The following is a 27895-nucleotide window of genomic DNA, read 5'->3' as shown; positions in this document are numbered from 1 at the left end:
ATATATATATATATATATATATATATATATATATATATATATATATATATATATATACACACACACACACACACATACATACAAAAATGTAACCACACGTGGACTGTAGGCGATTTTTCCTTATTTTTCCTTCTTTCTATCTGGACTTTCCCGTTTCTGACAAAGAGCTATGTTCGAAATGTTAACAACTCTCTTTCACCGAGCGTCAAATTAATATATTGCTTGTGCACGTCCTAACGTTCGTTTCTTTTTTTCCTCTCCTTTTTTTTTCGCTGTTTTTTTTTTTCGTTCTTTGAATTGACTACGCGCGCGCGCTTGTGCGTGCGCGTGCGTGTGTGTGTGTGTGTGTGTGTACGTGCGTGCGTGCGTGTGTAAGTGTGTAAGCGTGTGTGTGTGTGTGTTTATCTAATATTTAAATGTATTTATAATTGTGTTTACATCTGCGGGCGACTGCGCACGCATATGAGTGCGTATGTATCTAGTAACCAATGAACTATTTTATAGCGGGGACTTATTCATTTACAACACCGTCCTACATTGTATTGAGATAATCTTAATTCAGTTGTCAGTTGCTCATTCTTTGTTATATCATGGCATCGGAGAAGTGCTCGTTTGGTATTGGCCTGGGACTTTTAATTCTATCATTCATACTTTATATGATCGGATTTTCTACCTCTTATTGGTTAGAGACATTTGAAGAAGTTCAGATTGGTTTAGAACGATTGGGACTGTGGCAGATTTGTTTCACTCAAGATGGCATGTCGTTAAATTCTGGTGACCAGGCTAGAGGAATAACTTACAAAAATTGTTATTGGGTCTTTCATGAAAACATTAGACTGGCTTCGGACACATTTGGCATATGTAAGTATATATAGATATAAATATGCACATTCTACCACCTCTGTGATTCACTAATTGATTTATTCATTATTTTGTAAAGTTTCTTAATCAACGTACCATCATTTTGTTTTAATTATTTTTTTTATCACAAAAAAAATTCTTTTCTCTGCGTAATTTTGAATAAAGCCAAATATTGTGTATTTTGAAGTCACTATTTATCAAGAAGTTTGTTGATTTGAATTCAAGTTAATTTTGTTTATCATATTTATGTATGTTAAGCTTTCAATTGTAACATCAGCGATAGTTAGCGAGAATACTGTACATTGTTACCTTTCATATGCCAATCCTCCATGACATACTTATTGCAGGTATTCTATAATGACAAATAATTACAGGTAAATACATATGAAGGCACTATACAAATGTTTGGTTTTGATGTACTCGATCGAGCACGTATAATATTCTTGATTTCTGTCCTCTCAATTATAAGTTCCAAAACTTTACAGAAAAATGTACAGGTAATATAAAGAAGTTGAGGCTGTGAAAGTTTCGCTATTCTTGTTGTGTGTATTTTTTTATATAAAATCTAACTAACGCATTATTAGTACTTTGTTGTAGCTACTAGAAATTGTATGAATGTAACAATTTCCCATTTATCTCCAATATTCAAACTAAAAGGATAAGTATATTAGTTTATTATTGTCAAAATCTAGCAAGTGAAATATTCAACATAGGTATTTTAGCTCCTAACTCTTTTCTAGTATCATTCCTTCCTTTTTAAATGGTCTTCGGCAGAATTGAAAAATAAAAGGCCTCCTGTAAAATCGTAAAATTTTCGTGACTAATTTATAAAGTCCTGAAGCATTGATAATATGTGGATATCATTCTAAAATTCCATACGAAAGATAGGTGTATCCCTTATATATTATTTGAAATATGTTCAGTAAAAAATGGTCAAAAACACTGAATTAAATTTCTTTAATTTTTGTTGTTTGGCTGTAAATCATTCGTCCCTCATCGCAGGTGGTTCACCCCCACCCTTCATTTTTTAAATAAAATTGGAGAATTGGCTGCTATTTCTAGCAGTTCGAACGGCTACACAGAGGCTCCCGATGAGTAATCAAACTACACTCGGGACTAACGCCAATACCTGAATAGGTGTAACTTACTAAAATGAATACGAGCAAACACGGAAATTCCGTTCTAGTATAGCTATTTTCATTATTATCGATAATTAGTGGGATGAAAAAAATAACTGTGATGTAATGTTATAAGTAACGGTGTGTGTGTGTGTGTATTCTTTCCGAAATCCAGCTCCTGAAGCTTTTGAAAGTTACTTCCCAATGAAGCGTTTACAAATAAACACGTCACAAAACTTTTGATGGTTATCTTTCACAAATGGTTTGCAATTAGATTTGTGTATTACCTAATAACTAAATCCTTTACCTAAAGTTTTCTTCAATAATAATTAATATGAATGATGATATGTGTCGGAAAAAAAGTGCAAATAGGTGTAAAATATATATATATATATATTAAACGAATATGAAAGCAAAAATTTGCGCTAACGAACCGGGAGGTGGGGAGAGGACTTTCGGAAAATTCACAAAATCCGATTTTTTTTTCCCTCATATCTTTTAGGAAAATGGTTATCTTCTAATGAAATTTTATATGAAACCCTTTCAAACGGCATAGATTACGATTATAAAGAAATTTACGGCAAAATTTTTTTCCGAGTGGGTGGGGAGAGGTCTTTCGAAGAGAAAGAAATTCTTTTTTTTTTTTTTTTTTTTTTTTTTTTGCTTGATTGTAATGGAAATAAGTTTGAAAAAAAATTTTTAGATTCATTTATTTTTTGTTTGAGTAATATAAAAAGGTTTTTAAAAAAGATCCCGTGTATCATGGTAAGAGAAACAAATTCATAAATACGGTGTTGAATATAGTTGCACTATGGAAAAAAGTTAGGAGCGATTTAGCTGTTGCTTTTAGCACGTCTCCACCGTTGGGATCTTTTTTAAAAACATTTTTCTAATTACTCAAACGAAAGATAAATAAATCAAAAAAAATTTTTTTCAAACTTATTTCTATTACACTCAAGCAAAAAAATGATTTAGGAATTTCTTTCTCTTCGAAAATCCTCTCCCCACCCCCTCGGAAAAATTTTCCCCGCAACTTTCTTTATAATCGTAATCTATGCCGTTTGAAAGGTATTTATATAAAATTTCATTTAGATATCCATTTTCTTAAAAGTTAAGAGAGAAAAAATCGGATCTTGTGAATTTTCCGAAAGTCCTCTCTTCACCCACCCACCCCTCGGAAAAAATTTCCCACAAATTTCTTTGTAATCGTAATCTATGCCGTTTGAAAGGTATTTATATAAAATTTCATTAAAAGATATCCATTTTCCTAAAAGTTATGAGGGAAAAAATAGGATCTTGTGAATTTTCCATGACTCCACACTCCACCCCCAGTTCATTGGCGCAAATTTTTGTTTTCTTATTCGTTTAATACGCATTTTTTTACACCTATTACACTTTTTTTTTTTTTTTAGCCGAAAATATTGGGTATTATTTGATCCTTTCACCCGCATGATTTTCACTAAGGAAAAAAAAAAACTCGGATTTTTTTGCGTGGAATCAAGTATCCTAACCTAACATGCTGTAAACCCCTTATTTTTGTTCGGAAGAAAGGGGGCTCGGGGGACCGCTCCCCCCCCCCCTCCCATATCCCGGAATCATTGGAAATTTTTTTTTTTTTTTTGCGGTGAATGAATTCCATTGACCTCCTGATAGGATACAAATCCCTTTTGGGGGTCCGGAAAACGGAATGGAGTGGGGTGGATCCCTCGGAAATTTCATCCCCACCCCCATTTTCAAATATTTTGGGCAATCTTCACCCGTGAACAAAAGAAAAAAAAAACAGCCTGCTGGGTGTTAACTAGTATGTAGAAAACGAATATGAAAAAAGATATTTACGCTAACAACCCTGGAGCGGGGGAAAACTTTCGAAAAATTCACAAGATCCGATTTTTCCGTTATAACTTTCGGTAAAATGGATATATATTGATTTTTTTTTTTTTTTTTTTTTTTACGAAATCCCAAGTTTTTGGTTATGGAGGATCCGATACTGAAAAAAAAATTTCAATCCCCCACCCCTTCATTTTCCACTTTTCCCGGAATTTTTTTTTTTTTTTTTTTTCTTAATACGTAGAAAAATATGATGATTACGGTTCTGAAAAACATTTGTTTATAAAATTTCAACTTTTCAACAAAAATATATATATGTATATACCCCAGGCCTTCAAACAGGCTAACCACATGCTAGAAATAACAGCTAAATCTCACAAAACTGCGATAACATAATGTAATCAATCTACTCACCTTTCTGCAAAGTTTCTTTCAGAGTAATTTCTTGCAGTAATATGACAAAGTAATTCTTGTGAAATAGACAAAACAACCGTTCATTTTTACTTTTAGACAGTGGGATGGAGGGGAGGGGGAATTTTGGGTCGGAGATTTTCATAAAACATTTGAAATTAAAATTTGTGTTTATTTTTTCCATATTCTTAATCTCTGTATTTTCCCACTTAGATTGATTGAAAAAAAATCTACGTGGGAAAATGCGAAGATTAAGAATATGGAAAAAAATAAACACAAATTCAAATTTTTTATGAATAACTCTGGCCCAAAATTACCCCCCCCCCCCGCCATTCTGCTGTCTAAAAGTAAAAATGAACGGTTGTTTTGTCAATTTCACATGAATTACTTTGTCATATTACTGCAGGAAATTACTCTGAAAGAAATCTTTGCAGAAAGGTGAGTAGATTGATTACATTATGTCATCACAGTTTTGTGAGATTTGGAGGTCACTGGATTTCATTCAATGAAAAAATAAAATTTCCAATGTTCCAGGATATGGGGGATACCTGGTTTCCCCCCTTTTTTCCGAGCAAAAATAAGGGGTTTACAGCATATTAGGAGGTCAGTGTACTTGATTCCATGCAAAATATCTGAGTTTTTTCTTAATGAAAATCATGCGGGTGACAGGATCAAAATTTACCAAATATTGTAGGTTCAAAGAGTATAAAATATATTTATTTTAAATGGAAGGACAGTAATCCCTCAACTATCGCGGGTGTTCCAAACCCTCCTGCGATAAGTGAAAATCTGCGAAGTAGAAACTATATATTTTTATTATTATTTTTATGATTTATATATATTTATCTTATTATAAATGAAAAACAACACCACAGGAACCAACATAAGTTTAAATAATAAACTGCGATATGGCAAGAGATTACTGTATTTCTCTTTGAGGATGTATTTCTCTTTGAGTACTTTTTGGGACCAATGTTTCATTTGGTAAATTTGGATAGGTTCATGTAGCATAATGAGACTTGAGCCCTGACGTTTCAAAAAAAAGCCCTCTTTAAATGGCCCTCAAGTATTTAAAGTAGCATATAGGTTTGAGGAATGGATATGGGTAAAATCCTTTTTAGTCAGTACTACTACAAGCATTTAATTCTCTCTCTCTCTCTCTCTCTTTCTCCCAAAATGTTTTGCACATAATGTTAGTACTTTTCCCCCACAATGTAAAAGACTGATCCAATTTTACAAAATGCCTTTTGCTGATGCAGACCACCATTAGTTTTCTTGGGCTCCGGATTTATTTACAGTGAGAAATGTGTTCAATGTTTTGAGACAACATTTTGTTTGTAACTATCTTGTCTTTTTTGTGAGCATACTGTCACCCATCAAATATAACAAGTTGTTGTGGCTAGAGTACAACACCCTCTGATGAGAATAGATGGGACCACTACATATAAATAGTAGCAATCTGATGGAGTCAGCTGCTGCCAACAGCCACTAAAGGGAGGGTTAGGGATGTCATGGCTAAAGATGCACAGGCATGCACTGAGGTTGAAACATCTCTGGCTCTACCTGGATGGTGAGCAGGTGTGGTCTCCGTTTGTTAATGAGATATTTCCCAGGTTCACTTCTTTTGGTGAACTGGAACGCTTGATCAGGCATAGACCAAGGCTGGGAGCTTAGTAAGCAGAGTGTCAACAGGCACTCATGCTTTTCTCCCGAACGTGCAATGCCAGCAGAGGGGGTACCACCTCGATGTGCTAGTAGAGGGCAAATGTGATGACGGCCTGGGGTAGACTCTGGGTTTCAATGAAAGCTTGCCAACTTGCATCGAAAGACTTTCGGCCCGGGACCTATGGACAACTTCCAGAGGTCCCTGGCTTGGCTGTGCTTCCGAAGTGCCTTGCCAGTTCAGGATAAACTCGCGAGGCACAGTGTTACAGTTTCACCTACATGCCCACGGTGCAGAAAGAGCAACAAAACTGTTCTGCATGCAATCGTACAGTGTCCAAGTCTCTCAGACCTGTGAATTTCTACCGAACGGGTATTGTCACAGCTGGGGAGGGTACAGCTGTCAGTTGAGCCGATTATTAAGACCATTCCGCCATCTTCTCTAAAATATGTATAGACAGATGTAAACACCTTGCCTTTGTAAACAATATTCTTATGGACAGAAAAGGAGGAATCACCTGAGCTGGTTTCAATCTTGTTAGGATTTCATCAGCAACTGAGTACATTCTTTATCCTTGGCAATATTGTTAACACACAATTATTAACCCCTCTGAACACCTACTGCAAGAGATTCCCATCATTATTATTCAATCCCAGCAGGATTGAAAAGCCAGATTTGTAGTGATCATGTTGATGAGAAGACTTAAACAATAGCATTACTCAAAATTATGCTACGGCTTTCATATGTATGTATGAGTGAGTGTGTACATATATGATATATATGTGTCCAACCTGCTGGGTGGTTGATGTTAGGGAGGGCATCCAGCTGTAAAAACCATACTGAAAGAGACACAGAAGTCTGGTGCAGGCCCCTGCCTAGCCATTCCTGTCAAACCATCCAACTCATGCCAGTATGGAAGGCAGACATTAAATGATGATGGGTGTGCGTGTGTGCGTACACACAAAATATATTCATCTATGAATGTCTGTATGTGCATGTATGTATATATATGTACACATATATGTCTTTATATATGCATGTGTGCATATGTGTGTCTCTTTTTACATATACACACGTGTATGTATATATGAGTGTGTGTGTGTGCATATGTGTATATACATATGTACATATGATATGCAGACATAAAACAATGAATATATATCGTGTACACACACACATGTGCATATATGCAGATATGTGTGAAGTAAGGAGTGTAGAAATATTCTAATTAACATTGCTATATTAGTCATTTGTCTCTAAACCCATGATTTGTTGATGCTTTAAAAGAAACCAAGTGTTTGATTATTAAATTAAGGGGAAAGTCATAATATTGGATCAATAGTGACTTTATTAAATCTCACTTATTACAAGCACAAGAGCATACATTTGATATGGTGATTTGTATCGTTGTGAAGATCCATTACACATTCCTTTCCTCCTTAGAGAAATAGCATAGATGAATCCCTACAACTGAATTATCCATTCCACCACAGTGTGAGTGAAGAATAGGCACAAATGGTGGTGGTTGTGGTGGTAGTAATGTGATTTTTTTTTCTTTATTGCTCTTCTTTATATCTTAATATTGCACAGATCACAAAGGGGCATTGATATTCTGTTGAAGAATTCGGATAGATTAAGACTGGGTGCTGAGTCATTTGTGATGAGTCAGTTATTCTGGATGGAATTCCGAAGGAATTTTTCATTGGAATGTAGATGTAACATGCAGATATTGCACTGGTCGTGGGAGCATCTCAAGCTAGAATATAATGGAACAAGTTGCTCTAGTAAACTATTGCTTCCTATACCCCTTTCACAATCATGAACTATGAAGCCTTACATTGTTATGTTTGTGGTTTAGTTTTGTATTTTTTTTCTTTTTTGTTTTCAGTTATATAAGAATAAAAATGTTAGTTATTAGTTTGAAGAAAGCATTACTGTTTTAAGGTTATTTTTTTACTTGCTTCAGTCATTTGAATTTGACTGCGGCCATGCTGGAGTACCATATGCGATTTTTTTTTTTTTTTTTTTTTTTTTTTTTTTTTTTTTTTGTAACTTTATAATTGTAAATATATCAAGCCAGCCATTCCTTCAATCAGAAAATGCTGGTAGATCATTTCCATCAAAACTTGTGCCAACAAGTCTGATCTAGTTGTTTGAAACAGAAAAGTTATGTACAGTTATTTAATGTCAGTTGCTCTGCTGACGTGAACATTTCTTTTAAAATCAGGGAGAAAGGAAATATTTACAGACAGCGTTTTTGAAACCTACTGCTTTTCTTCAGGGATTCATTTATATTCATAATCAGTGGTGCACTTGGCTATATTGATAAATGGGGTGTCCAAACAAAGAAAATAACCTGCTAACACTCAATTTGAAAATATTATCCATAAGCAGAACAGTATGCAAAATGGTAAAAAAAATATGCAACACACAAGCATGGCTGTGTGTTTAAGAAGATTGCCTTGTAACTTTGTGGTTTCAGATTGTCCCACATCATGGCACCCTGGGCAAGTATATTTTACTATAGCTCTGTGCTGACCAATGCCTTGTGAATTAATTTAGTTGACAGAAACTGTGTTGAAACCTTTCATATGTGTGTGTGTTTGTCACCCACCTCTTGACAACTAATTTTGGCTTGTTCACATCCTTGTAACTTAGCAGTTCAGCAAAAGAGAATTATAAAATGTATACTAGGCCTAAAAAAAATAAGTGCTGGGATCAATTTGTTTGACTAAGCCCTTCAAGAGGGTGCCCCAACAAGGCTTCGGTTCCATGACTGCAACAAGTAAAAGATATAATTTTTGTTTTTTGTTAGAAACCAGCTTTTTTTTATATTGGAAGAATTCAAATAATTAAGAAGAAAAATGATACTCATCTGCACACAAATTGATGACTGAAGTGGTATAGATTATAATTGCATGAGACCTATTACATCTTAAATAAAAAGATAGTCTCAAAAAAAATATTGGTTTCAAATTTTGGCACAAAGCCAGCAAATTTGAGGGGGGGGGTAAGTCAATTACATCGACCTCAGAATTCATCTGGTACTTATTTTATTGACCCCCAAAAGGATGAAAAGCAAAGTCCACTTCTCCAGAATTTGAACTCGGAATGTAAAGCCAAATGAAATGCCACTAAGCATTTTGCTTAGCATGCTAATGATTCTGCGAGTTTGCCATCTTAGTCTCAAAGAATATATTAGTAGAAAATAAGATAAATTAGAATATTTAAAATAGAAAAAAAAAGACAAAGAAATTAAATTGGTAAGACAGAATTTGTAAAAATATTGCTTGTTTGTGTGTGTGTGTGTGTGTGTGTGTGTGTATGAGAGAGAGAGAGAGAGAGAGAGAGCCAGTAGCCATGTAGTCCCCTAACAAGAACCTGCTCTGCCCTTCCACTTGGATTTCATAAGCCTGCACAAGCTGCATGGCAACCTCATTAGTGTTGATGGCATGAGTAAAGCACTCAATACACACTGTAGTCGGTGGCGTTAGGAAGGACACATCCAGCTGTAGAAATCATACCAAAGCAGACACTGGAGCATGATGCAATACTTTGAACCCATCAGATCCTCTCAAACCATCCAACTCATGCCAACATGGAAATTGAAATTAAAGAAGTAGGACAGTATAGGACAAAGCTGAAGCCAGGAGCACACCAGATTTGATAGTATAAGGGAAACAATACACTCTGCAATTGTGAGATCTTTTAAAAAGTAATTGATCAAAGAGAGATAGATTGAAGCCCATATGCAAGCAATTTTGAGAGGAGATTCAAAAAGCATGGTCATGAGTTTTACTGATATTGAGAGCAACAACACTGCTTTCCCCAAATTTCTCCACAGTGGATTTGGCTTTATGGAAACTACTGGTGGTCATTAAAGAGAGAGGGATTCAAGGTTTTGGAAGAAATCATTGTTAATGGCTGTTTCCATTACCTTAGAAATGGTGGAAATAACAGCAATAGAGCAATTGTTGACAAGGTCAGAGATTGCCTTACTTAGGAATGGGACACTGTAACATGTTTCCAAAAGCAGTTAATTCTTGCAGAAGGGTAAGAACTGAAAGAGCTTGATGTAAGGGCTATCACTGGAGTACAATGCTTGAGGGTAAGGAAAGAGGCATTGTCTGTGCCCATGGCTATGTTGATTTGAATCCTGAGAGATTGCAGAACTTCTATCGAATGCTGGAGATAGGAGTTGAATGACAGCAATAAAAACAATTGATGGTAAGAGAAAATTTTGAGTATAAGGCAGTGTAAAGAAATTGCCTCCTATTACCAAAGGGTTTTTAAGGGCCAATAAGTATTTCACTCCATTCTTATGGCATTGAATAGATGAGAACTTTTTCCTGTATAGAACATTAGTATATCTCAGATAATGTATTCTTGATATGGCCAAGTGGTTAAGAAGTTCACTTCACATGTATGCAAAGCCAGGTTCAATCCCACTGTACAGTATCTTTTGTTATTGTAGATTTGGATTGATCCAAACCTTGTGAGTGAAACTGGCTAGAAGGGAATTGTAAAAGTCTTTGGGGATGGGTTATACCTGTTCAAAGAGCCAGCTTTGTCACTTACTGTGTCATTACTGATCCTGCTTGTGAATTATGTTGAGGGTACAAGTGCATGTGGAAAATTAAGTTACGCTATAATTAGCAGGTATTTCAGGTGATTGAATAACAAGAATTTTTATAGATAAAACTGGTATGATTAATTTACTTTACTTTTTATACATGACAAACAGGTGAACTGGGGCAATGTAGAATAAAATATTTTGCTCAGAAACGCAGCAAAATGTTGGGATGTGAACTTAAACTGATAAACATGTGGTCACTTAGCCAATCGACAATATTCCAATTGCCACCAACCTTTATGGCTTTCTCTGCATGCTCTTCATACTTTCAGCTTAGATACTGGCCAAGGAATTTGCTTTTCATCTCTTATGAGTCAATGAAATACAGGTTTTGGATCTATTTAACTATACTTCTTTTTCATAGAATATGCTATCTTTTACCATAATTACTTGTGTGACTCTACGAAAATTCTCTGTTTCTTAAATTTTATTTTTAATTTGATGCATAAATTTATCTTCATAACATTGTTTAATTATGTTAAAAACATGGATGGTAATGAGCTAGACAATGACTTAAAGTTATTAAAAAATTGGGATTTAAACAGAAGCAATATGTACCTAATTTTTTATATTTCCTACTCCTTGACAGCTGCCATCTTCCCCCATTAACACTTGTTAATTCTTCCCCTTCCCTTGTTGCCTGTCTGTCCAAATCAGATAAGAATAACTATTGTGATAAACACAGCTTATTTCCCTTCAGCAAGCATAACATTCAAACAAGCTCAAAAATTAAAAAAGAAAAAAAAAAAGAAAAACAATGGTGGCAAGCAGCTGATTCCTCTCAAATTTATGAGAACCCTTTATTAATTATGTGGATGCTGTTGTTTAACTTCAGGTTTGCCCGGTCGTTCACTAGCCTTGCTAAAAGGACATGAGCGGGAAGCACCTTTGATGTTTGTTTTTAGGAAAAGGAGGAGGCAAAGACAAGGGCTGCCCAGGCAGCATAAACTCGCTCTGTACCAGTGGCCCTGATTAAGCCAACTTTTGTTCAAAGCTGTTCCAACTACCTCCTTCCCATATTTTTTCAAAGGCATAAGTGTACTCTAATGTTGTTGATTTTCAAACTGACAAATACCAGGCTCCACCATAGTATTAGGAAATTTTTTACCCCCCTCCGCTTCATTATTAACAAAAGGACAAAATAGTGTATTCATATAATTTTTTCTTTTCTTGTGTTGAGCAAGTTTTAAAATATTCAAAACCATCTTAACCCATTACCTACCAGTGATCTCATATGAGATCACTTAAAAATTACAAATTTCATAATTATCTGTCAATATTTACACATATCTAACCTTTTTGCTATATCTACTAGGTATATTTCTCTGACATTCAAATGAGGTTTACTAATTTTTCACCCAATATCTCGCTTATTTCTATTTAAAATGTTATTTTGATCATTCCAGCGTGTTTCTAAGGCTGTTTTATGCTAGAAATCAAAGTTTCATAAAAAAATTCCAGTTAATAGAATTATGGGAGGTGATGGGTTAATTTAATATGTTGTATCTTGAGTTTTTTTTTCATTAATTAACCCTTTAGCATTCAGATCATTTTGTCAAATGTATTGCTTATTTATTTACATGGTTTTGAATTAATCATACATTATCTGATAGTATATTTTTAGAATGACGTTGTAGAATAGGTTGAGAGTCCAGATTTGGCTGATTTGAACAAAACAGATAGAATATGGCCAGTTTAAATGCTAAAAGGTTAAACATAGAAATTTGTCTGCCCCCTTTTCAGTCTATATGGGCCCCACTATCATGAGCAACGCTGCTCTAATGTGTTTTATTTCAAGACAGTAGTGTGTGGTTTCTAGCAAGTCAAACCACCACAACAAAGAAGCTGCTACTTCATTGTGGTAGTTGAGATTATTGGCACAACCTGTTACTTGAAAGAAGTAATTCCTGCATAGTTACTGAACCTGATAGAAATAGCAAACTAAATCTCATTGAAATTATACCTCAGCTACCTCAGAAAGAAAGGACATTGGATAATGTCCTGCATATGAAATACCCAACAGATGATAGAATGCTCATTGTTGGAACACATTTGATCCTAGGTCTGCTTAGTTACTTGAGCTGGGATTGAACTTGTGTCTCCTACCCACCACAAGGCAATTCTCCTCTCCCTCTCCAGTCAATAGGCAAAACCCAGTTAAAAGGAGGACTGGGGACAGTGCTAGTAATAAAAATCATTGATCAGTTATTGTGTCAAATTTACATTTATAAAAACCCAACTATGAATCGTGGCATGATTTAAACCTTTCAGTTTAATTTGAACCTCATTTAGAACTTCTCTACAGCTTGAATTTTGAATTTACTAATTTATCTCTACTTTTATTTTTCAGCTCCAAATATTCTAGTTATGATTTTCTTTTCTTTTTTTTTTTTATTAATTAAAACAGATAAAAAGTGTATGACTGATTTTAATTATTATTATTCTTATATGATGTAACATTCATAGTGTCAATCAAAAATTGATGAAGTTATTGTATAGAAAGAGATGTAAAACAAGAAAATCATGTTGTCTAATTGAGCTTTATTTTAATACTATTCTTTATTGTGTAATCCATTTTTCATTCTTACTCATTCTTTGAGCATTTAGATTTATTTATTATTATTGTCGTTGTTATTTTGTAAACTTTTGTTCCTTTCAACACTTAGATGATTCTAGTGTTCTTTGATAGAGTAGTGCTTAAAGCTAACAGTGATTTATCAAGACAGGAATTTGAGTAATGGGGATGACATATCTTTCCGTAATCTGGTGACAAGATCTTGACTGGATTTTGTAATATTTTTTTTTTAATTTTGTAAAGAAATAGACCTCACACACACACGCACTCCCATCTCCTCCAATTCACCTTCTACTTCATCCTTTCTGCTTCCACAATGGTGAAATTGCTGTTGTAATACATGTCAGTCACAGAAGTTGTCTTATGTAAAATTTTTATTGTTTGAACCTTTTAGTGGGATGGGGGAGGGGAAGTTTTATTTGAAATTTATTGTTATTTTTCATTCTCTTCTGCCTGTTATCAACAGTAATCTTGTTCACTCGCTTCTCACTGCTTTACTTTATATTTATGTCCTCATCTCCTGCCCTTATCCCTTACTTCCTCTTCTCTCCATCTCTCTTTGGTTTTTCCATCAATTTCTTTCTGTCTTCACACCCAGCTTTATTCACTCACTCTCTCATTCTCACTCTCTAGATCTTTCTATCTTCCTCTCTCACCATTTTCTAAATCTTTCTAGCTCTTTGTTTTTTTCTCTTTCTTCAGTTACTTCCATATCCCTTTTTTTTAACATTTCCTTTTCATTTTCTCTACCCCTCTCTCTCTCCCACAATATATCCTGTGCAATATCTTACTACAAAGGCAGCTGCTCTGTAGAACACCTTTGTCTTCTGTGTCTCTTCACAACTAACAAACCCCTATCCCTCCAACTCAGTACAAACACTCACAAAATTAGCAGCAGCAGCATTAATTGCCTCATTAGTTCCAAACATTGTAATGAGATGTACACCACTAAAGATAATTACAGAGGAACAGCAACTGCCACACTTCAACTGAGTCTACCTTGACCATCTCTACTGTGGCCATCACCAAGACTGACTAATAAAACAATTTAATAAGGGAAACTATCAACTTTATAGAAAGGACAGCCAAATCTCCCCCAAAGAGTGTCTTCAAAAATGAAAAAAGAAAGGCACACGTTACATAATGCAGTCTTACATGAACTGTCTGAAGAAAAAATGTGATGGTCACTTCTGGAATGTCTTTGATCATAGGTTTGCTCAGTCACTGGTGATTGAGGCTAAACACTAGGTACATGAGTTTGAAAAAAAAGTGTTTAGTGAGATGAAGACAGACAGATGGTATCAGGTACAATTTTAATTGATGGTAGTACACAACTTGATTGTTCAGAGAAGCAGGCATCAATGTAGTAGCAGAAGATAATACAGAGACAAAGTTTAGTGATTAGTGGATTGGTATGTTGTAACCTGTCAGTGACTGAATATATTTCAGTAGAGAATATGATACTGGAATATACTCAGTATCATTACCATTGCAGCTGTGTAAGCAGAAAGAACTCTGTGAATTCCATCCGAGCATTTTTCATACAGAATCAACATCATAGAATCAGCATGGGCGTAGGAGTGGCTGTGTGGTAAGTAGCTTGCTTACAAACCACATGGTTCCGGGTTCAGTCCCACTGCGTGGCATTTTGGGCAAGTGTCTTCTACTATAGCCTCGGGCCGACCAAAGCCTTGTGATTGGATTTGGTAGACGGAAACTGAAAGAAGCCCGTCGTATATATGTATATATGTATATATATATATATATGTATGTGTTTATGTGTCTGTGTTTGTCCCCCCAACATCGCTTGACAACCGATACTGGTGTGTTTACGTCACCGTAACTTAGCGATTCGGCAAAAAAGAGACCGATAGAATAAGTACTAGGGTCGATTTGCTCAACTAAAGGCGGTGCTCCAGCATGGCCACAGTCAAAAGACTGAAACAAGTAAAAGAGTATCTGATCAGAGATGAAGTATTTTCTGAGCCTGAAGAAGAAGTATAGTGTTAAAGATAAGGTTGTGACATCTCACAATTTTGAAGGTCTGGGCTGTGTTATGTATGGGATGGGTGTAGGGTAAAACTGTTTCCTTGATATGTGCTGTAATTTTGTCCCGGTGTCAAAGGTGACTATTTGCCATATCCCCTAGTTCTTTATTTTATGAATGAAAAGTAAAGATGACTCCAGTTGTCAGCACACAAGACTTCAAACTAGACATATCGAAGTATCAAGTATGATACCCTACTGCATTAAGGACTCTTTCCGTGAATATATTCAATTTTGATATGAATTAATAGAATTTTGCATACATCTTTAAAATGATTATTTTCATCAAAATTTGATCTGCTTTGACAAGTTCAATATGTTATTAAATGTTTACAGGTGGTAGATTGGCAGTGCCATCAAAGCATCAGACAATATGTCTCTAGTTATGGCCTTTTATTGTTTACAGCCTAAGTTCAGGTCATGCTGAGGTTAACTCTTCCTTCATTCTTCTGGGGTCTATAAAGTACCAGTGAGGTACTGGGGTCAATTTAATTTTTTTTCTAAAGTATCCATGATGTGAATGGCACTGTTATAGAATACTATGACTTTTTTTGAGTGACAAAATCAATAGACTTCCTGATAAAATGCCTTGTGGTATTTAGTTATGCTACTACCTTACAATCAGTGTTCAGATCTTTCTACCACCACCTACATAAAAGGATAAAATAAATTTCAGGTTACCATACTCGATGACTGTCAAGCATGTTCATTGCCAGAGCAGCTGTCTGGCTTCCGTGCTAGTCGAGCGTAATCGTTACCAGCGTTGCCTTCTAGCACTTGTACTGGTGGCACATTAGAAAATCATTCAAGCGAGGTCGTTGCCAGTGCCGCTGGACTGGCTCCCGTGCAGGTGGCACGTAAAAAACATCTTTTTGAGCGTGGCCGTTGCCAGTGCCGCTGGACTGGCTCCCGTGCAGGTGGCACGTAAAAAACATCTTTTTGAGCGTGGCCGTTGCCAGTACCGTGTGATTGGCCCTCGTGTCGGTGGCACGTAAAAGCACCCACTACACTCTCGGAGTGGTTGGCATTAGGAAGGGTATCCAGCTGTAGAAACTCTGCCAAATCAGATTGGAGCCTGGTGCAGCCACCTGGTCCACCAATCTTCAGTCAAATCGTCCAACCCATGCTAGCATGGAAAGCAGACATTAAATGATGATGATGATTATGTTAGCATTACCTGAATATTCCTTTTTGTTTTCTCTTTGTTGTAGCTTTCTTCCTTGGCACCCAGGTGCTCTCTGCCTTCTCTGTAGCTCTCCTCATCCTGGTTTTGATCATGGCAGTAATACGAATGTGTGGTTGCTGTCAGACTGGTTATAAGGTCCATGTTGCAGTGATTTCAGCTGTTCTGACACTAATAGCAAGTAAGTTTCCATTTCATTTTACTTTCTGTTTACGTTTTTTAATGTCTGTTCATTTTTATCTCTCTACATAACATGGGAACAAAGCTTAATTGTGTGGTTAACAACTTTACAGCCATGTGGCTTCGCATTCAGTTATATATAGCAACTTGGGCAGCTGCTTTGGATCTTTATGGTTTGAGTCACTGCATGTTAAAATCTTTAAAAAACAATTTTGATGTAGCATATAGATGTAATTTGTGATGCTGAATCCAAATTTGTTATTCAATTATTCCAGAAGAATTTTTCAAAGATGTTACAGGGGTTCAAAGTTTGATCATTTTCAGAATTTTCAGCCAATCAGAAAACAACGCATTCACTGCCTCTTCCATCATCTGTCATAGTAGTTACGGTAGTGATGGGAGGTAGCATGTCAAAACATTAGAAATAACAGTGGAAAACATTAAAACATACACAAGCAAATTAAATGTTTAAAAGTTTCGAGTAAACCAACTGGAGTTACTAGAAATAACACTCAAAACATTAAAATATACACAAGCAAAGTAAACAGTGAAAAACATTAAAACATATACAAGCAAATTAAATATTTAAAAGCTATGAGCAAACCAACTGCAGTTGCTAGAAATAAGTCAGAACATTGCTTAAAACAGACATTTATTAGTTAAAAATTTCAAGAACTAAAGTTTGCAATACACTCTAGGATTTTATAAAATAGATTATCTTTTTCATATCTCCTTCCCCACATAAATTTGCAAAGATACAAGTCAACCACATCGGTATTTGTTGAGTGGGAGTCCCATTTTTTGAGTTTATAAATTCAATGTTATGGTTCACAGTTTTATGTTTGATATCATAGCCATCAATTTCTGCGATATGATTATAAGCTCGCCACAGATCATTGAGGATATTGATTCCTGTCGTATGCAGTCCTTTAGTATTTCGCAGTTATGACTTGGTACAGCATAATGGAAAACTTCCCTCATCTTGCGACATACTCCTCCAAAGACCCACTGTTCAGGTAATATCCTCCCTTGGTTGTACTTGCGTTTTGAGTACACTGTTTCATCTATCTCTGCAATCTTTCTGAGACCACCTATCTGAACTGGGTTGTGGAGCAGGTCCTCTGTACACAACTCACGAACATAATAGTTGTAATGAACAGCTGTGCTCGGATTCATACCCAGTTATTCCGTTCAAAATGGATTGAGGTCATTTGCTTGACCCAGGCATATAAAAAAAAAAGGGTATTGTTCTCAGAGAAAAGAGCCACCTTCCAACCATGTATCTTTCTAGAGAGACACAGACATATTGCAGTTTTCCGTTGGCAATGCCAGTACAAATTCCCATGAACTTTTTTTTTTTCTATGGGATGTCCTTTCTTATAAATCTTCTTTTCTGGTATTATTCCTTTCTCTTGGAAGAAATATGCTGCATCGTCTTCTGTCTTCACTTTTTCCATCAAACAGGAAAGATGTGGCCATCTCGTGACTGCTCAAATCGAATTTCTACTATTAGAAAAACAAACAATTATGGAACACGTGGTGGTTACACTCCTTGTGCACATGCGCAACATATTTTGGTTACTATGGAAACAAGTTCTTTACAAACAGTTATGGAACATAATGTGGTTACACTCCCTGGTTACTATGGAAATAGTTCTTTGCTAACTATGCTAACAGAACTTCACAGTGATGTGTAAAATACTCGCTTCTGATTGGCTAAAATACCCAAATTTTGCAAGCTTTAAAGGCTAATAACTTTTTAATCATAAATTAAAGGGAAAATGATTTTCATTTTCGTAATCTCTCTCTATATAAAATTATTTGTCTCTCTGTCTGTCTGTTCTCTATGCATTCTCAAACGCCTCGACCAAATCAAATCAAATTCTACAAGGTAATAGTATTACACCCTGCAAGTGTCAACATGTAATTTTTATTTTCATTTGTATTGAAACAGTATAACATTTTCTCAAGAATAATCTTTCTATAGTCAACTATAGCAACAGACATTTTATATGACATCACATTTTGTATTTGTGTTTGTAAGTGTGTGTATGTTTGCACATTCATTGCATACAAGATAGTAAAGGACATTTATACCATAACAACAACACATCTCTATCATTCTCTCTAGTGTTTACCATTGTAATGATGTCTGGTGATAGATATTTCGTAAAGGACCCATTCGTATCTTGGTGTGAAATAATTTTTTTCTACGTTTTTTTTCAAGTGCATTTAATGTCTGACCGCCAAATCTGCTGCAAGCCACTATTTTCCGGAAAAGAAAGTGGGAGAGGGGTCAAAAAATTATTTCACAGCGAAATATCGGTGGGTCCTTTATTGCAAATAACTGTTACGTGGTAGTATGGCGTGCTAGAAATAGCAGCCATATCTTTCTTTTTCTGGGGAAAGGAGCCGTTCATGCGTGATTTCAATGTCACATTCGTTGAAAGTATGCAAAATAACCTGGAAAAGAAAACAAAAACCCGCAAAACAAAACTCCATCGGTGGGAAACTCTGAGATCCCCACCCCTCCCCCCTTTCTTTTCTGGAAAAAAGTGGCTTGCAGCGGGTTTGGAGGTCAGATACATTGAATACACTTGAAAAAAATTATTTCAGGCCGATGTACGAATGGGTCCTTTACAAAATATTTACTTCACCTTACCTAGAAAGGAAGGTGTCAAATTACACTACAAGCAAAGAGTACTGTGTTAAGGTTATGAGTTAATAACCTGAGTGAAACCGGGTCTTCTGCTTGTTAGTATACAAAACTTAATCCATATATCAAATTTGAAAACAGTTGGAACAAAATTGGAGATAGTGATTTAAACCACAAAGATCTGTTGTTTCTAACGTAGCCCCTGGTTGACCAGTACCTTGTGAGCAGAATTTGGTAGAGGTGACTCTGTGTGTGTGTGTGTGTGTGTGTGTGTGTGTGTGTGTATAGATGAGGGGGTGTTGTAAAGTTCCTGGTTTGGGGTTAAAGAAAGTGCAGGAGTACCAGTTAATTATGATTTTATTCAACATAATCTCCTCTCAGATTCACACACTTATTGATAAACGTTAATGAATGATGATGATTACAGCAGCCCTTTCAATGATGCTAATGTTAACAAGTTATGCTATGTAACAAACCACTTCATAACTGTAGTCATACCAGTGTTTACAATAAATGCACCACTCAGTGGCTTTGTGCACAGCTACCTTGGGATTGGAACAACAGAGATATTCATAAGCCTTGACATTTGACACATTGTAGTGCTAGTGTTGAAGGGACTAACCATCAAATCCACTACTAATGCTAATACTGCATCAGCTAGTACAAGTTTTCATTTATATAAGAATTAGTGAAATATGAATATTCAGTTTTGTTGATGCCTAAAAAATATGATGAAGACCCCCCCCCCCAAGCATCTTCATGACATGTTAGAAGTCACAAATCTATGTTGTTTTTGTTTCGAGTCCTTAAAATTATATTCTTCATTACTACCTTTAACGACATCTCATTCTATATTTCAGTAACATTCCAGATCTCGGCCCTGTTATTATTTGGTCTGAAAACTGGTCACAAAGATTGGCTTACCAACCATCGACACATCCATTTATCCTGGTCTTATGGTCTTTGTGCAGGTGGAGCTTTGATACTTATATTTGCAGCATTGTTTTTTGCTTTAGCTGCATTTACTGCGTATGATACTAAAAAGGCAAAAGCCAAAGCCAAAAAGTTTGCCCTGTCTGTGCATAGATATTAGCTCTGATACTCTCGCTACTTAAATCATTCTGATTTAAGTAGCTAAAGTATATTGGTTGTATATTATTTATTTATACTTTACATAAGAAACTGTAGAAATATTTTTTTACTTTTACAAAAAAAATATGAAACAAATGTTTTCTAATTCTACATAAAGCTATGTTTAATCTCTGTCAGTCTGTCACTGCCTGCAGCTCAAACCAAGGCGCAGTTGTTAGCAGAGCTGTACATTTGAAAACAGGGATCAATGGTGAGTGGCCATTGATGGTTCACTAATCAAAATATCCACTTTTACTTGAGTGTTGTTAAATATGGCAGCCTGCTTGTAATTCAACTTAAATCATTTAACACATATCATATGAGATTTGTGTGGCAGTTTTACTTGTTTAGATAATTGTTTACAAAATTTCAAAATTGCACAGTATCATTCTTGATCAAATATTGTTAACTTGGGTATTAACCCCAAATAACCTTTACATACATGTAACAGATATCCATGTTTATTGCATTTTCAACCTCAGTATTTATGGAGTTGATTTAGAAACATCACCCTCCTTGGTAAGAAACACCAATTTATTGCAAGTTTTATATTCTAGGACAACACTTGTCAATTCTACATTCCTCTCTGTTTAGAGCAATAAACTGTGCATCAGCCATACAATAAGTTGTCCATCATAAAGCTGATTACCTTCAAATTACAGTCCACCTTAGAAAAAATGGACATTTTATAGTGAGCCCTAATAACCCTAAAACGTTGAGGTGGTCATGGCTGAAATGCTTCATCAGGCTGACCGGGACCTAAATAGCAACTAATACATAGCTATGTAACTCACTATGCTTTTGTTGGGTACACTGCATATCAGCGATGAGATATGAACTGTTGGGCTTTGAATTAATTCTTTCATTACTTTAAAATATTAAATATATTCTTGTAATGTCTTAGTTGAAATATAAACATTCATCAAACACTTCACATAATCTTTTCTATACAAATATATTTTTTAAATATCAAATTCACATTTTTTACTTCATCATAAAATTTTTTTTCTACAAAACATTTGATAAATTTGCAATCTTTGCTTATCAGCAGCATATCACAGCTAATAATTAACACCCTTTGTGATGTTAATTATTAGTTAAATATATTTTGTAAATAGATTTTTTAAAATCCATTTTTATATATCCTGAATACATTGTACAACAAATTTCAGGGTCAAGAAAAAAACATAGTTCTCATGTACATTTTATTATGAAGGTGATTGTGCTAAAATCAAATTTTATAACAAAAATTTCCATTCAGCTCACATTTTCTTGTAAATTACCAACTTAATAACTATGCAATTTATATTAATTTCCATGATACCATAAATTTATTTTTCTCCCAAAGTCAGATTAATATGTCCATTGTAATTAATTTATAAATATATAATGAATCAGAAAGTTTGTTAACATTATATAATGTATTAAGCTACATTTTAGTATTTACTTCTTCGTTTATAAGACATCTCAGATGTGTCACGCTTCAGATTCCAGCAGAAGCCAGCTAGCATAGCTGGGCTCCATTTTCCCTTATACCTGTTTTCCACTGATGCTATATCTGGATGGAACCTCTCTCCTGTATCCTCTGGGAAGAAGAACAGATGAGAATGAAGAAAGTGTATCTTCAGTGACATATTGCATCTGAGATCTTGGTAGCACTTGATTAGGCTCTCCACTATACTCTCTCGCTGGGCCACTTCTTGCTTTCCCAGAAATCCTTTGCATGCATCTTTGAATACATTCCAGGCTGCTAGCTCAGTTTTATCCATTGTCACCTCGAAGTCCTCATCAGCTTATAAGTTGATGAATCTGAGGGCCTATGAATATGCCTTCTTTAATCTTGGCATCACTTATTTTAGGGAAGATCGCCTCGAGGTACTGGAAACGACTTATATTGCAGTGCTTTAGTAAATTGCTTCATTATGCCTAATTTTAAATGCAGTGGTGGCAAAATGATTTTCTCCTTAACTAGTGGCTCATGATTTACACTGACATTCAGGCGTCATAGTTTCCCGAGGTGGCCATTCTGAGCATAATGTTCTGATCTGGCCCTACTGTCCCACTTGCAAAGGAAACATAAACTTGGTGTATCCAGTTTGAAGCCCATTAAGTAGGGCTACTAAAGTCAAGTTCACACAAATTAGCCACTCATGCTCCTTGTAACTTGTGAGGTTCTCATGTCTCTCTTAAAATGACCGAGTGAGCAATTGGAACTGAAGGCATGGTGTTCCCATTGTGCAAAAGAACTGCTTTTATGCTGTAAAGGGATGCATCTTTGAACAACCTCCACTCATTTGGTTCATAGGTCAGCTCAAGGGCATTGAATAGGTCTCTGATATCATTATAATAAGTAAAGTTGTTTTCCAAAGTGAAGAATTGCAGAACACTTACCAAATATTGTAACTTGAGCATCTTTATCCAACAGATTTTTAGTGAGTGTTAGATCACAAACTAGATCATTGAGTTCAGGTTGGGTGGTGAGGTGTGGTTTCTTGTCAAATTTACCACAGATTTGGACCCATATAACTATAGGTTAGGTTGACAAATACCTTTGGAACACCCCACTAAAATTATATCAAAATCTGTTCATAACTTTTAGGGTTGTCAGTATCAGCCCAGTCCTGTTTGCACTCAATTCCTACGGAACCATCAGTGTATTTAACGTAAAATGGTAATTTACAAGAAACTGGATATTCACAGGAAGAAATGGATGTTATATTCATGATCTACACACAAAATACTCCTAGAGAAGATTATTCTCATTTCCGTTTTGTTTTGTTTTTTTGCATTGTTATACAGTGATATCGAAGACCTATTATCATATTTGTTCTTCAAATTAAAATATTTGTAACATTTTTGGATTGAGTTATAAAGGTACTTTACATTTTTTTTTTTTTTTTTTAAACATTTTAGAGGAATATTGTAGCATCTACAATAATTTTTTTTTTTTGTCTATAATGCATAAGTTTATCACTTCTGTTGCTAATTACATTATAAATGAATAGCCTATATTATCAAGTGATATTGAAGCTGTTTGAGTTGATTAAATATTGTAATTATTCTTAAATGTCTCAATTTTTCCATAAACTAATTCCACTGCATTTAAAGTCATTGTCCTGAACATGAGTTTTGCAGTAATTAACTGGGCAATGGGGTTTTATCAAATTAATAACCGAAGTTCATATATTTTGATAATCTTAATATTTTTCATCATATACAAGAAGTTAAACGTTTAGAATATTTTTCATTGTGTAACTTGCATATTTATTGAAACAGCTTGTGGGACTTCTGAAATTCATGTTTCATCACACATTAAATGTTTTTATACCTGAAACTTCAAACTTGTTTGAAAAGTAAACATCATAAAAGTCATAATTATAGACTTGTCATTATTGTCATGTTTATTTTCAGTGCAGTCACATGGGCTCCTTGAAACATAATAAACTGACAAAAGATGTCAGGAAAACTTCTGTCTGAATTGTCAAACAAGGCATGGTTAGTGCAATTTGAAGCCAAAATAATTATAGATGATATAAAAGAAACTCCATTCTTCTATACATTTCGTATTGCGACCATTGTGAGAATCAACATTTTTTTTTCTGGTATCTTTTACTTGTTTTAATCATTGAACCCTGGCCAGGCTGGAGTACTGCTTGAAGAGTTTAATTGAACAGTACTTATTTCTTTAGTCTGGTACTTATTCTAGTGATCTCTTTTACAGACGTACACACAACAGGCTTCTTCCAGTTCCCATCTACCAAATCTGTTTACAAGGCTTTTGTAGGTTATAGTAGGAAACACTTGCCGGAGATGCCATGCAGTGGGACTGAACCTAGAATCAAGTGATCTGGAAGCAAACTTCTTACCATGCACCTATGTATCTTCATTATTTGCTAGGAAAAGCAGTGAAGCTTGTGAAACTAACTGAACGATTAGTAATAGCTGATAGATTGAAATTGTTGGAAGCCAAACATAACAAGTCAATGACTTTATTTTTAAAATACCATAAGCAGCATTTTCTAAGTTGAAGCAATTGAAAGAAAACTGAGCAGGCTTGCACTTTGTGGGCATAGTTCAGGAAATGGTGAATTAGAATCATTAGTTAAACAAATTTCCATCATGGTTGCTTGTTTTCCATGTTGACTACATATATACATATTTCGTACTGTTCACTAAAATGTGGTCGATGCCAGGTCCGCCTGACTGGCTCCCACGCTAGTGGCATGTAAAAAGCACCAACCGAATATGGCCAATGCCAGTAACCCCTGACTGGCCCCCGTCTTGATAGCACATAAAAAGCGCTATCTGAATGTAATTGATGCCAAGCCCACCTGACTGGTTTCTGTGCCGGTGGCACATAAAAAGCACCCACTACACTCTCAGAGTGGTTGGTATCAGAAAGGGCATCCAGCTGTAGAAGCATTGCCAGATCAGCCTGGCGCAGCTGCTGGCTCTCCAGACCTCTGTCAAACCATCCAACCCATTCCAGCATGGAAAACGGACGTTAAACAATGATGATGATAATAACTATTCTAACAATAATAGAACTTGGGTTATGCAGTATTAGTAACAACAACAGCAGTAAAGATTTTATCAGCTTTCATAATTGTGAAAACTAAGTCATTTTACCAGATACAAATTATTTTGTGCTGTATATGACATAACTTAAGTAAAAAGAGAAACATTTGTGCTTAACTTGTTTTTCAAGTAGCGACATCATTGACAATAAGGCTTTCATATAAGTAGGTTATCTCCCTTGGCTAGGCGGTGTTCCATGTATATAATTAAACTTCCGCAGACTACCCACGCCATTTCATGGATATAAAGCAGCTTGATGATTCAGCTATCGAAGTACTTACTGTGCCTGAGTTAAAGAAATATTTAAGATTATATGGACAGTATGTTACTGGAAGAAAGGCGGACTTGACTGAAAGGAATAAAAATTCTGTCAATGAAGAATGTCAACAAAGTAAATTCATCGGACGATACTTCAGACAGGAATAAGCAGAAGCTTATATCTCCTCTCGGTGAAGTATCGCCTGATCTAAAGATCTTTGTAAGTTGCCGAATTTCACAGATAATTACCTCGTGCTACGGATGAAAGCAAAGCAACAGTTAAGGAGTGGCATATTTTACCACGACAGACACGTACACAGCATCGAATACTACGATGTGAGTGAAAGCTGCTCTCACTGTATTGTCCGGTGTCTGGTAATCCCTTCAATACCGACATCAAACCAAAAAAAGAATCCTGACCACAGAGTGTGGGTAATTATGTCAAAGGTCACTGGCAATGTGCATTCAGCTGATTGCAGCAAGTCACTGAGCATGCGTACATGTCATACGGGAGAGTTCCAATCAGGGGTGGATAACAACCTTATAGGAACCCCCTATAGATATATACATACATAATTCAGTCCATGTAAAAGTGACATGACAAATTATTTATGTGTATAGGTGTGGCTGTGTGATTAAGTTTGTTTCCCAACCATATGGTTTTGAGTTCAGATACACTACATAGCTCCTTGGGAAAGTATCATCTACTGTAGCCCTAGACCTGTGATTCCCAACATGGGGCATGGTAATATTTTGGGGAGGCATGCTTAGAGTTATGCTGAATTTTTATACCTTTTGTACACAATGTTTAGTATACCAATAGAGAAAGGTGACAATTTGAGAATGAGTTATTAAAAAAAGAATTCTTTACATCCCCTATGGACAATTTTATCAAATTTTGGACACTTTAGAGACAACAGGTCGTTTTCATCTTATTCATAAGATCTGACGTCACTAAAAAGGGAAGTGGTGTGTGAAGAAAACATGTAGGTAATTACAAATGCGTGTGTGTGTGTTTGTGTGTGTAGTATAGAACTGGTCAGTACTGAAAGCAATGCCATCTTAATTCCCTATGGAGAAATAAACTGGAGACAGACTTATGTGTGTGGGTGTGTCTAAGACAGTGTGGGATGAAAGAATTGAATGGTGTGAAATGGAGTGGAAGGAGTAGTGTCTGTGAAGGAAGAGAAAGAGGCAGATAGAGAGAGATTTATGGTACTGGTAACGCACACATATACACACATGTATATATATATGAACAGATGAAAATTAACAGGTCATTTTATTCCCACCAGTCAGTTTGTGAATTCAGCAAAAAAGTAAGAAAAAACTTCGTCATTGATACAAAAGCTTTTGCAGCTGAGAAGATTCACGGAATATTTTTTGTTTCTTTTTGAGCATATTTTCCTAAAGTTTATACTGAAATCTTTTTGAAGATTCAAAGGCATAACTACAGATTTCCGCACCCCCACTACTGACTTTAGATGATCATGACTTTCATAAAAATGGATATTTTTTAATAAAATTGTCTACGAATATGTGTTATATCATATAGATTCCAAATATACAAAATTTTGTGGGGAAAGTATTTTAGGAGGGGAATTTTGGAAAATTCACCAGAGTCCACTTCAATTTGTCTTAACTTTAAAGAAAATAGATATTTTTTAATGAAATTCTCTACAAATATACCTCAGATTATGTAGATTCCGGGGACATAGGAATTTTGGGGGCTGTTTCCCACTCGCGGGTGTTTCTGAACAAGTCATCCATATTGGTTTCATTTTCTCCGTTTGTGCATCCATAGATTTCTACTGAAGCAACAAACAGGCAATGAAGGCAAATGAAGTCCTCAAAAATAAGTTTTCCTCACCAATATTTTAATAAAGAATTGAAAACTAGATCTTAGATTAATGAATATTTACTATCAAAGTTGCATTTATTTTTTTTATGAGAAAAAAATTTATTTTGAAATTGAGGGGGAAATAGAAAGGAATATAAAATAACAAAACTTTAATTAAAACAAAGTGCTTCCTAGGATTCCAGAAGCATAGAAATTATGTTAACTTACTTTTATTCTATTTAAATATTACTTCTCAACCCCCTTGGGCAAACTGGTATGAAATTATTACTGATAACATTTCATGTTATTAGCAATAACTTAATATGAAGTTGAGCATTACTTTTTGAAGTCATTACGGATTCTACTCAATTGAATGACTCTTGTTCCACTAATTATTCCAGCTAGAGGAATCAAAGAATCCCTTACTTGAAAAACAGATGGTGGGGAGGGACAACAGCAGGAAAAGCATCTGGTCACATATACCAGCATAAAAAAAGTGGAAGTAAAATAAACAAACAAACAAGAAAATAACAATGAATTATTAAATACTTGCCAGTACCGCTGGAGCAAGATCGTTGCCAGCACCGCTGGACTGGCTCCTGTGCAGGTGGCACATAAAATACACCATTTCGAGCATTGCCGCCTGACTGGCCTTCGTGCTGGTGGCACGTAAAAGCACCCACTACACTCTCGGAGTGGTTGGTGTTAGGAAGGGCATCCACCTGTAAAAACTCTGCCAAATCAGATTGGAGCCTGGTGTAGCCACCTGGTCCACCAGTCCTCAGTCAAATCGTCCAACCCATGCTAGCATGGAAAGCGGACGTTAAACGATGATTGATGATATCTTTCACAAACTCTGTGAAAATAACTAACCTGCAGTAGGCATTAAAAAGAGTAATAAAATTGTTAATTTAGATAAAAATAAACACATCAAG

The 27895-nt window shown here is 35.5% G+C and overlaps 1 protein-coding gene across 1 annotated transcript; it reads left to right on the top strand.

The window, feature by feature from the left end:
• Positions 1-521: 521 nt before the first annotated feature.
• On the top strand, positions 522-23659 carry LOC106868051 (uncharacterized). The gene is made up of 3 exons (XM_014913160.3): positions 522-861; positions 16346-16498; positions 20014-23659. Exons 1-3 carry the CDS (start codon positions 591-593, stop codon positions 20244-20246), a joined length of 657 nt encoding a protein of 218 aa, XP_014768646.1. The 5' UTR covers positions 522-590; the 3' UTR covers positions 20247-23659.
• The last annotated feature ends 4236 nt before the right edge of the window (positions 23660-27895 follow it).

The sequence above is a fragment of the Octopus bimaculoides genome, chromosome 3, assembly GCF_046866305.1.
Source record: "Octopus bimaculoides isolate indiv1 chromosome 3, ASM4686630v1, whole genome shotgun sequence".
NCBI classification, from domain to species: Eukaryota; Metazoa; Mollusca; class Cephalopoda; order Octopoda; family Octopodidae; genus Octopus; species Octopus bimaculoides.
This window is presented reverse-complemented; position numbering and strand designations above follow the sequence as displayed.